The 11,337-nt window shown below is 45.2% G+C and overlaps 1 protein-coding gene across 2 annotated transcripts in view; it reads left to right on the forward strand.

Moving 5' to 3' along the window:
* COL2A1 (collagen type II alpha 1 chain) overlaps positions 1 to 5,925 on the forward strand; it is a 75,178-nt gene extending 69,253 nt beyond the window's left edge. For both annotated transcript variants that reach the window (XM_005291904.5, XM_005291905.5), the window contains 4 exons: positions 263 to 551; positions 1,093 to 1,280; positions 2,492 to 2,734; positions 5,295 to 5,925. In XM_005291904.5, the coding sequence (XP_005291961.2) occupies positions 263 to 551; positions 1,093 to 1,280; positions 2,492 to 2,734; positions 5,295 to 5,441 (867 nt within the window). In that variant the 3' untranslated portion in view covers positions 5,442 to 5,925. The remainder of the gene's footprint in view (positions 1 to 262; positions 552 to 1,092; positions 1,281 to 2,491; positions 2,735 to 5,294) is intronic.
* The last annotated feature ends 5,412 nt before the right edge of the window (positions 5,926 to 11,337 follow it).

An 11,337-nucleotide genomic window follows, 5' to 3' on the forward strand; every position in this document is an offset into this window, starting at 1 on the left:
AGTCCACCCCCACAGTGACTCCCTCACCCCAATCTAACCTCAGCAGCTGGCTGTCGTTTCCAATTAAATCTCCTAGCAGAGAAGCAGCCGGGAGACTGGTAAATCCATTCATCAGCTCGACGTGGCCTCGTCTTCCCCTTTGCTGGGCGCCATGGGGGGACATGGGGACGTGATGAGAGGGAGGTGCTAATGGGAACAGCAGCAACATGGAGATTGGCTCTGAGTTCTAAACAAGGATCATCTCTTTCCACTCCCATTGCAGGGTCCCCCTGGAAACCCTGGACCCCCTGGACCTCCCGGGCCCCCAGGCCCCGGCATTGACATGTCAGCCTTCGCCGGTTTGGGCCAGGTTGAGAAAGGCCCTGACCCTATGCGCTACATGCGAGCTGACCAGGCCTCTAGCGATCTGCGCCAGCATGATGTCGAGGTCGACGCCACTCTGAAATCCCTCAACAACCAGATCGAAAGCATCCGCAGCCCCGAGGGCTCCAAGAAGAACCCAGCCCGGACCTGCCGTGACCTTAAACTCTGCCACCCCGAGTGGAAGAGCGGTGAGTGCCGGGCACAGAGCCGGGTGCTGAGCGCGGGCACTTGCAGCACAAGTGCTGCAGGGGCCACAGAGCCAGGGGAGAACCAAGGCATTTTGGCTTCTGAATCCCTCCCTGCCAGCCTCCTCTGCAATACTGACCCTTCGGGCATTGTATGGACAGGGGGTTGTGCAAACCTCCCCACCCGCCGCTCTGCCAATGCACCTCACTGCTGACCTGCTATTCCAGCCCTCAGCTTCCCACGCACACAGCTCTGCCGATGCCCCTCAGTCCCAACCCACACACCTCCTTGCTCTTCCATTGGAGGTCTCCCCCATAAGTCTCTCTCCCAGTGCACATTGCAATGCACCTGCACTTCCCACCTGCTATTCCAGTCCTGGGCTCCCCTCCAACACCTCATGTGGATGCACCTCATTCCTGACCTGCACCATCCTCTACTATCACAGCCCTCCGCCTCTCTCCTGAGTTTCAAAATTAAACCAAAAAAGCCCATTAGTCCTAGTTTTATCAAGACGCCAACCTCCCGTGTGTTCCGCCATTGCAGGTGACTACTGGATCGACCCTAACCAGGGCTGTACCTTGGATGCCATTAAGGTTTTCTGTAACATGGAGACTGGTGAGACATGCGTCTATCCCAACCCCTCCAGCATTCCCAAGAAGAACTGGTGGACCAGCAAGACCAAGGAGAAGAAGCATATCTGGTTTGGAGAGACCATCAATGGTGGATTCCACGTAAGTGCCTGTGGTTCATGTTTCAAATGGCCTCTCTTGGGGGAGAAGTTGAGTCTAGGGGTGGGATGAGAGATCTATTGTCTATTCGAAGGGAGAGCCCTTCTTTATCTCTATATCCAGCTTCACATTTTATTTAGTAGGACCTACATTTTTCCAAAGTGAGTGGTGATTTTAGGGGGCTCCACTTGAAGCCCCTCCAAAGAGGCCTGATTCTCAAGAAATACTGAGCAACCGCCCTCTGAAAATCAGCTTTCTTTAAGATGTCTCAAGTTGGGCGCCCCACAAAATCCCCCTGGAATTACTGGTCATTGTTGAAAATACGGGCCCAAGACTCAAGCTGGTTGATAACATTTAAGCTCAATGGAAATTTTCATCAAAATTTCAACTCTCTTCCCCCCAGCCCCTCCCCCCCCCCAAAAAAAAACCTGGACAAAATTGGATATGTTCCTGAAAAGTCAATATGTCACACACACACTGATGTAAACAGACATACTGACCCTGGGAAAGAGGGGATGTGTCATAAGTGGAGTGAAATCTTCAAAGGAAATAAGAATTCTTAGAATCTCTTCTCAATCTCTAGAATGCCAGGTAGTAGCAAAACATGAAGGGCCAGATTAATAAAGGTATTTCAATAGGACTAGGCACCTAAATCCCTTTGACAATCTGGTGCTTTGTATCCAAATGAGATATTAGGGCATCTCAGCTATTGAGATCATAATCGTGGGGAATTTTTTTATAGAAACTTTTTACTGTACTTGAGTGTTGCTTTTCCATGGCTTCTTCTGAGAACTATCAAGCCTCATATATTATAATGAACTGTGCCCTACCCAAACACCCTTTTCCATCTCATTAGTAACAAGAGCACCTTGACTTTTCCACACTTAGTTTTTAGTCTTGTTTTGCACAAAGGCCTTTAGATCTGGGATGCCTTCGAAATTTAGAACATGTTAACAGTGGGATGATGATTCTGCAGTTCATGCCAACTTTCCGAATTTCCTCTTGATTTTTTTTAACCATGTGGGGTTTTCACAGGAGCCCAAGGAAGTTAGGTACCCAAGTACACTTGGAAGGCAGTGGAAAATGAGGTTGTCTTAGACACGTCTTAGAAGACATATTTAAGATTGTCTTCCATAATTGCCTTTACCTTCCTAGCTGACATTCAAGGCCCATTGCTACCCAGACTCACTAACCATCTTGATCTCTCTTTCCAGTTTAGCTATGGAGATGACAACCTGGCCCCTAACACTGCCAACATCCAGATGACCTTCCTGCGCCTCCTGTCCACCGAAGGCTCCCAGAACATCACCTACCACTGCAAGAACAGCATTGCCTACATGGACGAGGCTTCCGGCAACCTGAAGAAAGCCATCCTGATACAGGGATCCAATGACGTCGAGATCAGAGCCGAGGGCAACAGCAGATTCACATACAGTGCCTTGGTGGATGGCTGCACGGTAAGCTGATGGAAGTTACTGATGTTTAGGGTTTATATAACAGGGCATCTGCAAAGTGCTCTATAGACATGAGCTAATTAATCCTCACAATGAGCTAGGCTGGTTGGTCAGCTGGTGCCATTATCCCCATTTCATGGGGAAACTGAGGCACGGGTTGGGGTTTTTTTTGGGTGGTCAGCATTTTCAAAAGCAGTGATTTTGTGCACCTCAATTTCTGGGAGATTGACATGGGCCTTCCTCATGGCACCTATTGCCCTTCTTGGAGATTGGGGCCCCATTTGCGAAGCATGGGTAATAGGCCCGGTCTACACTTAAAACGTATACTGGCATTAGTCAGGGCCTGAAAAAAACACTCCCTACACCAACAGAGAGGGCTTCTGTCAGCACAGCTAACATTGTTCAGGGAAGTGGTGCCCCCACACCGGCAGAACTCTTCCTCCTTTCAGCGTAACTGATCTACACCGGGAGGCCATGCCGGTATCGCCTTTATAGTGTCGATTGCTGTGGTCAGAGGAGGAGTAATTCGCTTCCACAGTGAATTAAGATCAAACAAATTCATCCTGAAGCCAAGCGTCCACACAGACAAAGCGTCCTAGACAAATTAGAGGATTGGGCCAAAAAAAACCTGATGAGGTTCAACAAGGACAAGTGCAGAGTCCTGCACTTAGGACGGAAGAATCCCAGGCACTGCTACAGACTAGGGACTGAATGGCTAGGCAGCAGTTCTGCAGAAAAGGACCTAGGGGTTACAGTGGACGAGAAGCTGGATATGAGTCAACAGTGTGCCTTTGTTGCCAAGAAGGCTAACGGCATTTTGGGCTGTATAAGTAGGGGCACTGCCAGCAGATCGAGGAATGTGATCGTTCCCCTTTATTCGACATTGGTGAGGCCTCATCTGGAGTACTGTGTCCAGTTTTGGGCCCCACACTACAAGAAGGATGTGGAAAAATTGGAGAGTCCAGCGGTGGGCAACAAAAATGATTAGGGGGCTGGAGCACATGTCTTATGAGGAGAGGCTGAGGGAACTGGGATTGTTTAGTCTCCAGAAGAGAAGAATGAGGGGGGATTTGATAGCTGCTTTCAACTACCTGAAGGGGGGGTTCCAAAGAGGATGGAGCTCGGCTGTTCTCAGTGGTGGCAGATGACAGAACAAGGAGCAATGGTCTCAAGTTGCAGTGGGGGAGGTCTAGGTTGGATATTAGGAAACACTATTTCACTAGGAGGGTGGTGAAGCACTGGAATGCGTTACCTAGGGAGGTGGTGGAATCTCCTTCCTTGGAGGTTTTTAAGGCCCGGCTTGACAAAGCCCTGGCTGGAATGATTTAGTTGGGAATTGGTCCTGCTTTGAGCAGGGGGTTGGACTAAATGACCTCCAGAGGTCCCTTCCAACCCTGATATTCTATGATTCTATGATATTAGTGCAGTTTAACTAAGCCGCTTGAAGTTTATTCCCGTGAACTTTTGAGAGTGTCAAGCCCTGCACATCTCGCACTATCCCAGTGCCATGCTGAGGTCTGGCCTACACTTCAAATGCAGGTCGACATAGCTCTTGCACTTGGGGTGTGAAAAATCCACACTCCTGCATGCCGCAGCTTTGCTGACCTAGCCCCTGGGGTAGATGCAGCTAGCTAATCAGAATAATGCTTCCATCAACCTAGCTACTGGCACCTGGGGAGGGGCTGTTCCCATACTGAGTATAAAACCTCTTTTTAACAGTGACGGTAATTAACCACCAGAACAACTTACCAAGGGTTGTGGTGGATTCTCCATCACTGACAATTGTTAAATCAAGAGTGGCTGTTTTTCTAGAAGATCTGCTCTAGGAATTACATTGGGGGAAGTTCTAGGGCCTGTGTTGTTATACAGGAGGTCTGTTCAGATCATTATAACCATAGGCACTGACTCCGTGGGTGCTGCAGGGCTGGCGCATCCACGGGGAAAAATTAGGAGGTGCTCCGCACCCACCAGCAGCCAAGCTCCCACCGCCCCCACCTCACCTCCTCCCCTGCCTCCCGAGCGCGCCACATCCCCGCTACTCCCCCTCCCTCCCAGCGCTTCCTGCCCGCCGCCTAACAGCTGTTTGGCGGGACTTTGGACTTTCCGGGAGGGAGGGAAGAGGAGCGGGGACATGGTGCGCTCGTGGGAGGAGGTGGAGAAGAGGTGGGCTGGGGACTAGGGGGAAGAGGGTGGAATGGGGGCAGGGAGGGGGTGGGGCTGGGGTGGGAAAAGGCAGGGCGGGGAGTTTGGGGAAGGGGGTAGAATTGGGGCAGAGCGAGGGCAGTGCAGGGGCGAGGCCGTGGGAAGGGGAGGTCGAGCACCCACGGGGCAGAGGGGAAGTCAGCGCCTATGATCACAGTGGTCCCTTCTGGCCATGGAATCGAGGAATCTACACAACGGGGTTATGCTGGCGTGGTGATAGTCCCCATAGCGTAGGCATCCCCTGAGAACACAGGTGTGAAATTCTAACCAGCCCAGACTGGGAATCGGTTCTTCAAAGAGGCTAGTTTTGATGGCATTTGCAGCATCTCGTAATCCCTGGTCTCATTCTCTCTCTCCCCAGAAACACACTGGCAAATGGGGCAAAACAGTCATTGAATACCGATCACAGAAGACCTCACGCCTGCCCATCATTGATGTTGCACCTATGGACATTGGTGGAGCCGATCAGGAGTTTGGCGTTGACATTGGGCCAGTCTGCTTTTTGTAAAAAGAAAAAAAAAAACATTTTTTTTAAAAATCCAGTCCAATTCCATTAATAAAACCCAAAACAAACCAACCCCCCCACCCACCCCAAGGACCTGAGTACTTTCCAATCACTTGTATGACTTCTGCACTGAATGGGTGACTCAATCCCCCAATTGCCATACATCCACACACTTACATTTTGGACTATTGTCTATTTCTAAAGCCATCACTGGGCAGACCGTGAAATAAAATCACAGTGTTATTTATTTATTGTCTTCCTGTAAGACCTCTTGTTGGGTCAGACGGAGGTGGGAATCTAACTGGCAGGTGTGAAGGCCCCTCCTTACAAAATGGATGTCCTAAGTAACCAATCCTTCTCCCCCCCAGTGTAAATCATCAGCAGGAGTACTGTGTATAATACAACAAAAATGGTGCTATTATTGTAAAACAAGTCTGTATTTTTTAACATCAATTGATATAAAAAAAAACTTTGTTGGAAAGTACAAGTTGATCTGAGGTTTTATTTTTTGTCTCTATCCGTAGAAAGTTCCAGCATTCTAACGCTTTCCCTTCATCCCTGTCTCGGTTTGTTAACTTCCCCTCCCCCCCCCCCCCCCCCCCCCAAACCAAGATAAAGGAAGTTTCAGGGTCCAATCTCAAACTTCCCTGGTTTTAAGCTACCTCATACAAAAAAAAAAATAAAAAAATAAAAAAAAATTAAAAAGGAAAAAAAAAAAAATCTTGTAACTGATCACAGGAGCAGACAACACAGAAGCCGTGAGATTTCTGTAAGGGAAATCACCAATTCTACAAGGTAATGGTGCTGAGCAAGGGACTTCTGGGCACATGCTCCCTCTCGTCTGTGGCAGGTTTAGTGGGAATATTTAAAGAAAGGCGGGGGAACCCAGTCATGGCCCAGGGAGGCCAAAAGCAGCTCTCAAGTTTGATCTGACATGTTGCGTTACATCTTCCTTAAGTCTTACACATTTGGTATTGCAGTAGACGTCAAGTGAATGGGATATACATGAAAACATTTGCCGTAATAAGGACTTGGGCGCTAGCTAGTTAAAGTTTCTTCTAACGTTTATTTCCAAAACTAAGCATGTGGATTGACCCCCGAAACTGCTTGCTAATTCTACCCCACCCCCTCTCTGAGAGTGCCTTGCTTTCAGATGACCCTTTGGTGACATGAAGACTGGAACAAACCAACCAAGGAATATGTACTACTTTATATATGTAAAATAGACTTTTTTAAAAAAAATATATTTTACAAGACCCATCTGAAGCGTGGTAGAGAGTTCACACACACCGCTTGTGAAACAACTCTGTTCTCCTGTCTTTCTCAGCCCATCTCCCCCCTCTACTCCCTTATTTTTCCACACTAAAGATAGAATGCTTTTCCTATTAAAAAAAAATAAAAATAAAGACACCGGTGTTGAATTTGTTTTTATTTGTATTAATTGCTGCCCGATGCTGTAATCTTTGTTAAATAATGTTTTATCTGATCTGGGATCTTTCATGACAAACCAAAACAACACAAATAAAAATTTTTAATTAAAAATATTTAACTAAAATGGCTCTCATTTCATGATTTAATTAAAACAAGCTTCCTCCCAAAAAATTGGAAGCTAATTGGAAGAAAAATCTCTGTAGCTGAAATCCCCCCTGCCCCCCAAACAAATACATCTACTCATCCTGCACAACTTTACAACATAATTGTGTTGCCCCTGCACATGATTTTAATCACAAGTCTAATGAATTTTTTTATTTTTTCTTAAATCCCCAGCTCCTGGACTCCAGTGATTATGTAAGACTCAGTTTTCTTTTCTTTTTTTTTTAAAAACTGCATAGAACGCTGTTGTAGAAAAGAACTTGAAATTAAACCAAAAGGCTCAAAAATCAGAAGGCAAATAAAAACCTCCAAATTTATTTATTAAGTCCCATGATTTTTTGAGCCCAGACTCACGATTGTTGAACATTTGGGGTGATACTGCACGGCTGTTAATAGAGCTATTCCTGTGTCAAGTTAAATATATGAATACATCCTTGCAGGATCAGAGCCTTAATTTGTTGTCACAAGAAATTAATTAAAAACAGCCAGCTTGGAAGATTTAAAAGTTATATATATTTTAGAGAGAGACTTTAAAATGCCAAGTGCTTCTAATGTGGACTCATAACTCAGCCACAGGTCCATGCTGGAAACCACTACCCAGCAGCCCTCTGTACAACACTTACAAACGCTGGTTGCAATGTGTTTGAAGGCATCAAGTGAGGTGCATATGCACAGCCAGACAAAAACCAAGGGCAACAGCTCCCAGTGAAACCAGTAAGTGTAATAAAATGTCCTCACATGGGTTGTTAGCAATGACTGAAGCCGTGAGCACTGGCTCTGAGCCACAAGCCTCCGAGTTAAAGAGCTCTAGCAGTGTCATAAACCTCTATACATGGGTTACCCCTAGAGGAGGACAGAGCCATCCTTGATTAGCATGGGTTCTATAAGGGCTGCTGCTATCCTCTAATGTTGGCATCATAGGCAAGCTTGCAGCTAGATTCTAGGTAACGCTACACCAACCAATCCCAGCTGATGTATCCTATTCAGCACTTTTCATCAGTAGATCTCACAGCGCTTTACAAACTTCATAGAATCAGAGTTGGAAGGGACCTCAGGAGGTCATCTAGTCCAAACCCCTGCTCAAAGCAGGACCAATCCCCAGACAGATTTTTACCCCAATTCCCTAAATGGCCCCTCAAGGATTGAACTCACAACCCTGGGTTTAGCAGGCCAATGCTCAAACCACTGAGCTATCCCTCCCCACATAAAGGAGGTCAGCATCTTTCTGCATCCATAAAAATGAGGGTGAAGAGGCACAAAGGGTACCTGACTTGCCCAAGGTCTCCAACCAGGCATAGGGCACAGCTAGGAAAAGAACCCAGGTCTATAAAGTAGTCCCCATGTTGATTTTAAGGCTGAACCCCCAGTTTGGAAACCAAAAGGCAAATAAAAAGAACCCAAAGTTCACAGTTTTTAAAAGATCTCATGGCTTAAGCTAGTCTTCTTAATTTGAAGCCCAATTGGTGCTTGAAGAAAAATACTCATGATGCTAACTCTTGTGGTCTTTAACACTCAGTGAGAGAAGAATTCAGCCCAGGCCGTAGGCATTGATCAGCCTAAATGACCCCAACATGGGGGCAAGTTGATAGTGCTAAAATCATCCTTAACTTTGGAATTTCCTGATACTCACATATTTGAATCTTCATGTGTTATGCTGAATTCACAATTAGGGCTTTTTTCCCCCATTCAATTTCCTTGTTCTTTTGATTCTGAGACACACAAACTGAATAAAAAGAACAACAGAGCTTATTTCATGGTGCTGATTCAAGCCTTGCACACGTGCATGGTCTGTAACCACTGGTTCTACTCAAAGAAAGAAATGCCTCCCAAAAATTCAGGACCGCAATTTCCTGGAAGAACTGGCACTCCTCAATACCACGAGGGTCAAGTAGACCCACACCTGAGAATGGGTGAAAATTATTGGCTTGCCTCCATGGGGGTCGTGAGGAAAAAAAAGACAGTGTGATTGTAGCTAGAAGGTGTAACATGGGTTTGGGATAGAGAGAGTTAGTCAGCTGGGAAGAAGGAACTGGTGTTAGATCATAACCTAACCATATGTTACGATTTTTAGTAGGGCTGTCAAGCACTGTTGAACAGTAGAATGCCATTTATTTTAAATATTTTTGGATGTTTACTACATTTTCAAATATATTAATTTCAATTACAACACCCCGAAGTGTACAGTGCTCACTTTATTTTTTTATTACAAATATTTGCACTGTTAAAAACAAATATCTTTCAATTCACCTCATACATGTACTGGAGTGCAATCTCTTTATCATGAAAGTTGAACTTACAAATGTAGAATTATGTACAAAAAACTGCATTCAAAAAATAAAACAATGTAAAACTTTAGAGTCTACAAGTCCACTCACTTCTACTTCTTGGTCAGCCAATCACTCAAACAACGTTGGTTACAATTTGCAGTAGATAATGCTGCCCGCTTCTTGTTTACAATGTCACCTGAAAGCGAGAACAGGTGTGCGCATGGTACTGTCGTAGCCGGCGTTGCAAGATATTTACATGCCAGATGCACTAAGATTCATATGTCCCTTCATGCTTCAACCACCATTCCAGCAAACATGCTTCCATGCTGATGATTGGTTCTGCTTGATAACGATCCAAAGCAGAGCATGCGTCAGTCTGTACATTTTCATCACCAGAGTCAGACGCCACCAGCAGAAGGTTCATTTTTCCCCCCTGCAGTTTCCGCATCAGTGTTGCTCTTTTAAGACTCCTAAAAGCATGCTCGACACCTCATCCCGCTCAGATTTTGGACGAGGCTTCAGATTCTTAAACCTTGGGTCGAGTGCTGTAGCTATTTTTAGAAATCTCACATTGGTACCACCTTTGCATTTTGTCAGATCTGCAGTCAGTGTTCTTAAAACAAATGTGCTGGGTCATCATCAGAGACTGCTATAACATGAAATATATGCAGCACGTGGGTAAAACAGAGCAGGAGACATACAATTCTCCCCCCAAGGAGGTCAGTCACAAATTTAATTGACTTTCTTTAAACGAGCATCATCAGCATGGAAGCATGTCCTCTGGAATGGTGGCCGAAGCATGAATGTTTAGCATATCTGGTGTGTAAATACTTTGTACCCCCAGCTAAAAGGGCCATGTGAACGCCTGTTCTCACTTTCAGGTGACATTGTAAACAAGAAGCAGGCAACATTATCTCCTACAAATTGTAACCAACCTTGTCTTAGCGATTGGCAGAATAAGGTAGGACTGAGTGGACTTGTATGCTCTAAAGTTTTATACTGTTTTCTTTTCGAGTGCAGTTATGTAACCAAAAAAAAAAAATCTGCATTTTTAAGTTACACTTTCACGATAAAGAGATTGCACTTCAGTACTTGTATAAGGTAAATTGAAAAATACAATTTCTTTGATCATTTTTACAGTGCAAATATTTGTAATAAAAAATATAAAGTGAACACTGTTGTAATAGAAATCAATATTGAAAATGTAGAAAAAACATCCAAAAATATTCAGTAAATTTCAATTGGTATTCTATTGTATAACAGGGTGATTAATCACGATTAATTTTTTGAGTTAACTGCATGAGTTAACTGCGATTGACAGTCCTAATTATTAGACATAAATTAAGATTTGTGCAGGGGTTTGCCAGGGTTGAGCCCTGGCACCTCTGAGCTTGCCCTGTGAGTCAGGAAAGTTAAAAAAAAAAAAAAAAAAAAAAAAAAAGAAAATTGCTTGAGCCCCAGCATTTCTTTCATTACAAATTAAGCACACTTTTAACTGAGTCACAGAATGCATTGCCCCCTTCAGGGCACACAACATCTGAAATATCCCTGCGGTAAGGGGAGGCCTAGAAAGAAGGCTTCTGCAGCTGGGAGGTGCCTTCCAATGACTCAAGATGTGGGTGGCAGAAATGGATTATCCTAACAGCTGGATGCCCAGTACCTACTTTGCATTGCCCCTGATCTGCAGGGGATAGTGCACTCTGGGCCATGCCGGCCCAGAATGGGCGATATTTCAGTTAATGCTTTTACACTGCTGCACTGAGTACTTTAGATGGTTCTCTGAAGAAGTTCAGGGTTTGGGCTCTAACATTCACCAATTCACAGGGAACAGAACACATTAGTACATTTGGAAAGATCCATAAAGAAAAACAGGACAAAATGCAGATGAAAGGGATATGTTATCCAGGAGAAAAACGTCTGATGCTAGAGTACTTCTACTGCAAACTCCTTGACGCAGAGAGCATCTCTATATGGACACAGGAAGTCCTGCACTGGATCAGAGCCAAGGTCCATCTAGTCCAGTATCCCGTCTCTGGCAA

Source organism: Chrysemys picta, chromosome 22, assembly GCF_011386835.1.
Source record: "Chrysemys picta bellii isolate R12L10 chromosome 22, ASM1138683v2, whole genome shotgun sequence".
NCBI lineage: Eukaryota > Metazoa > Chordata > Testudines > Emydidae > Chrysemys > Chrysemys picta.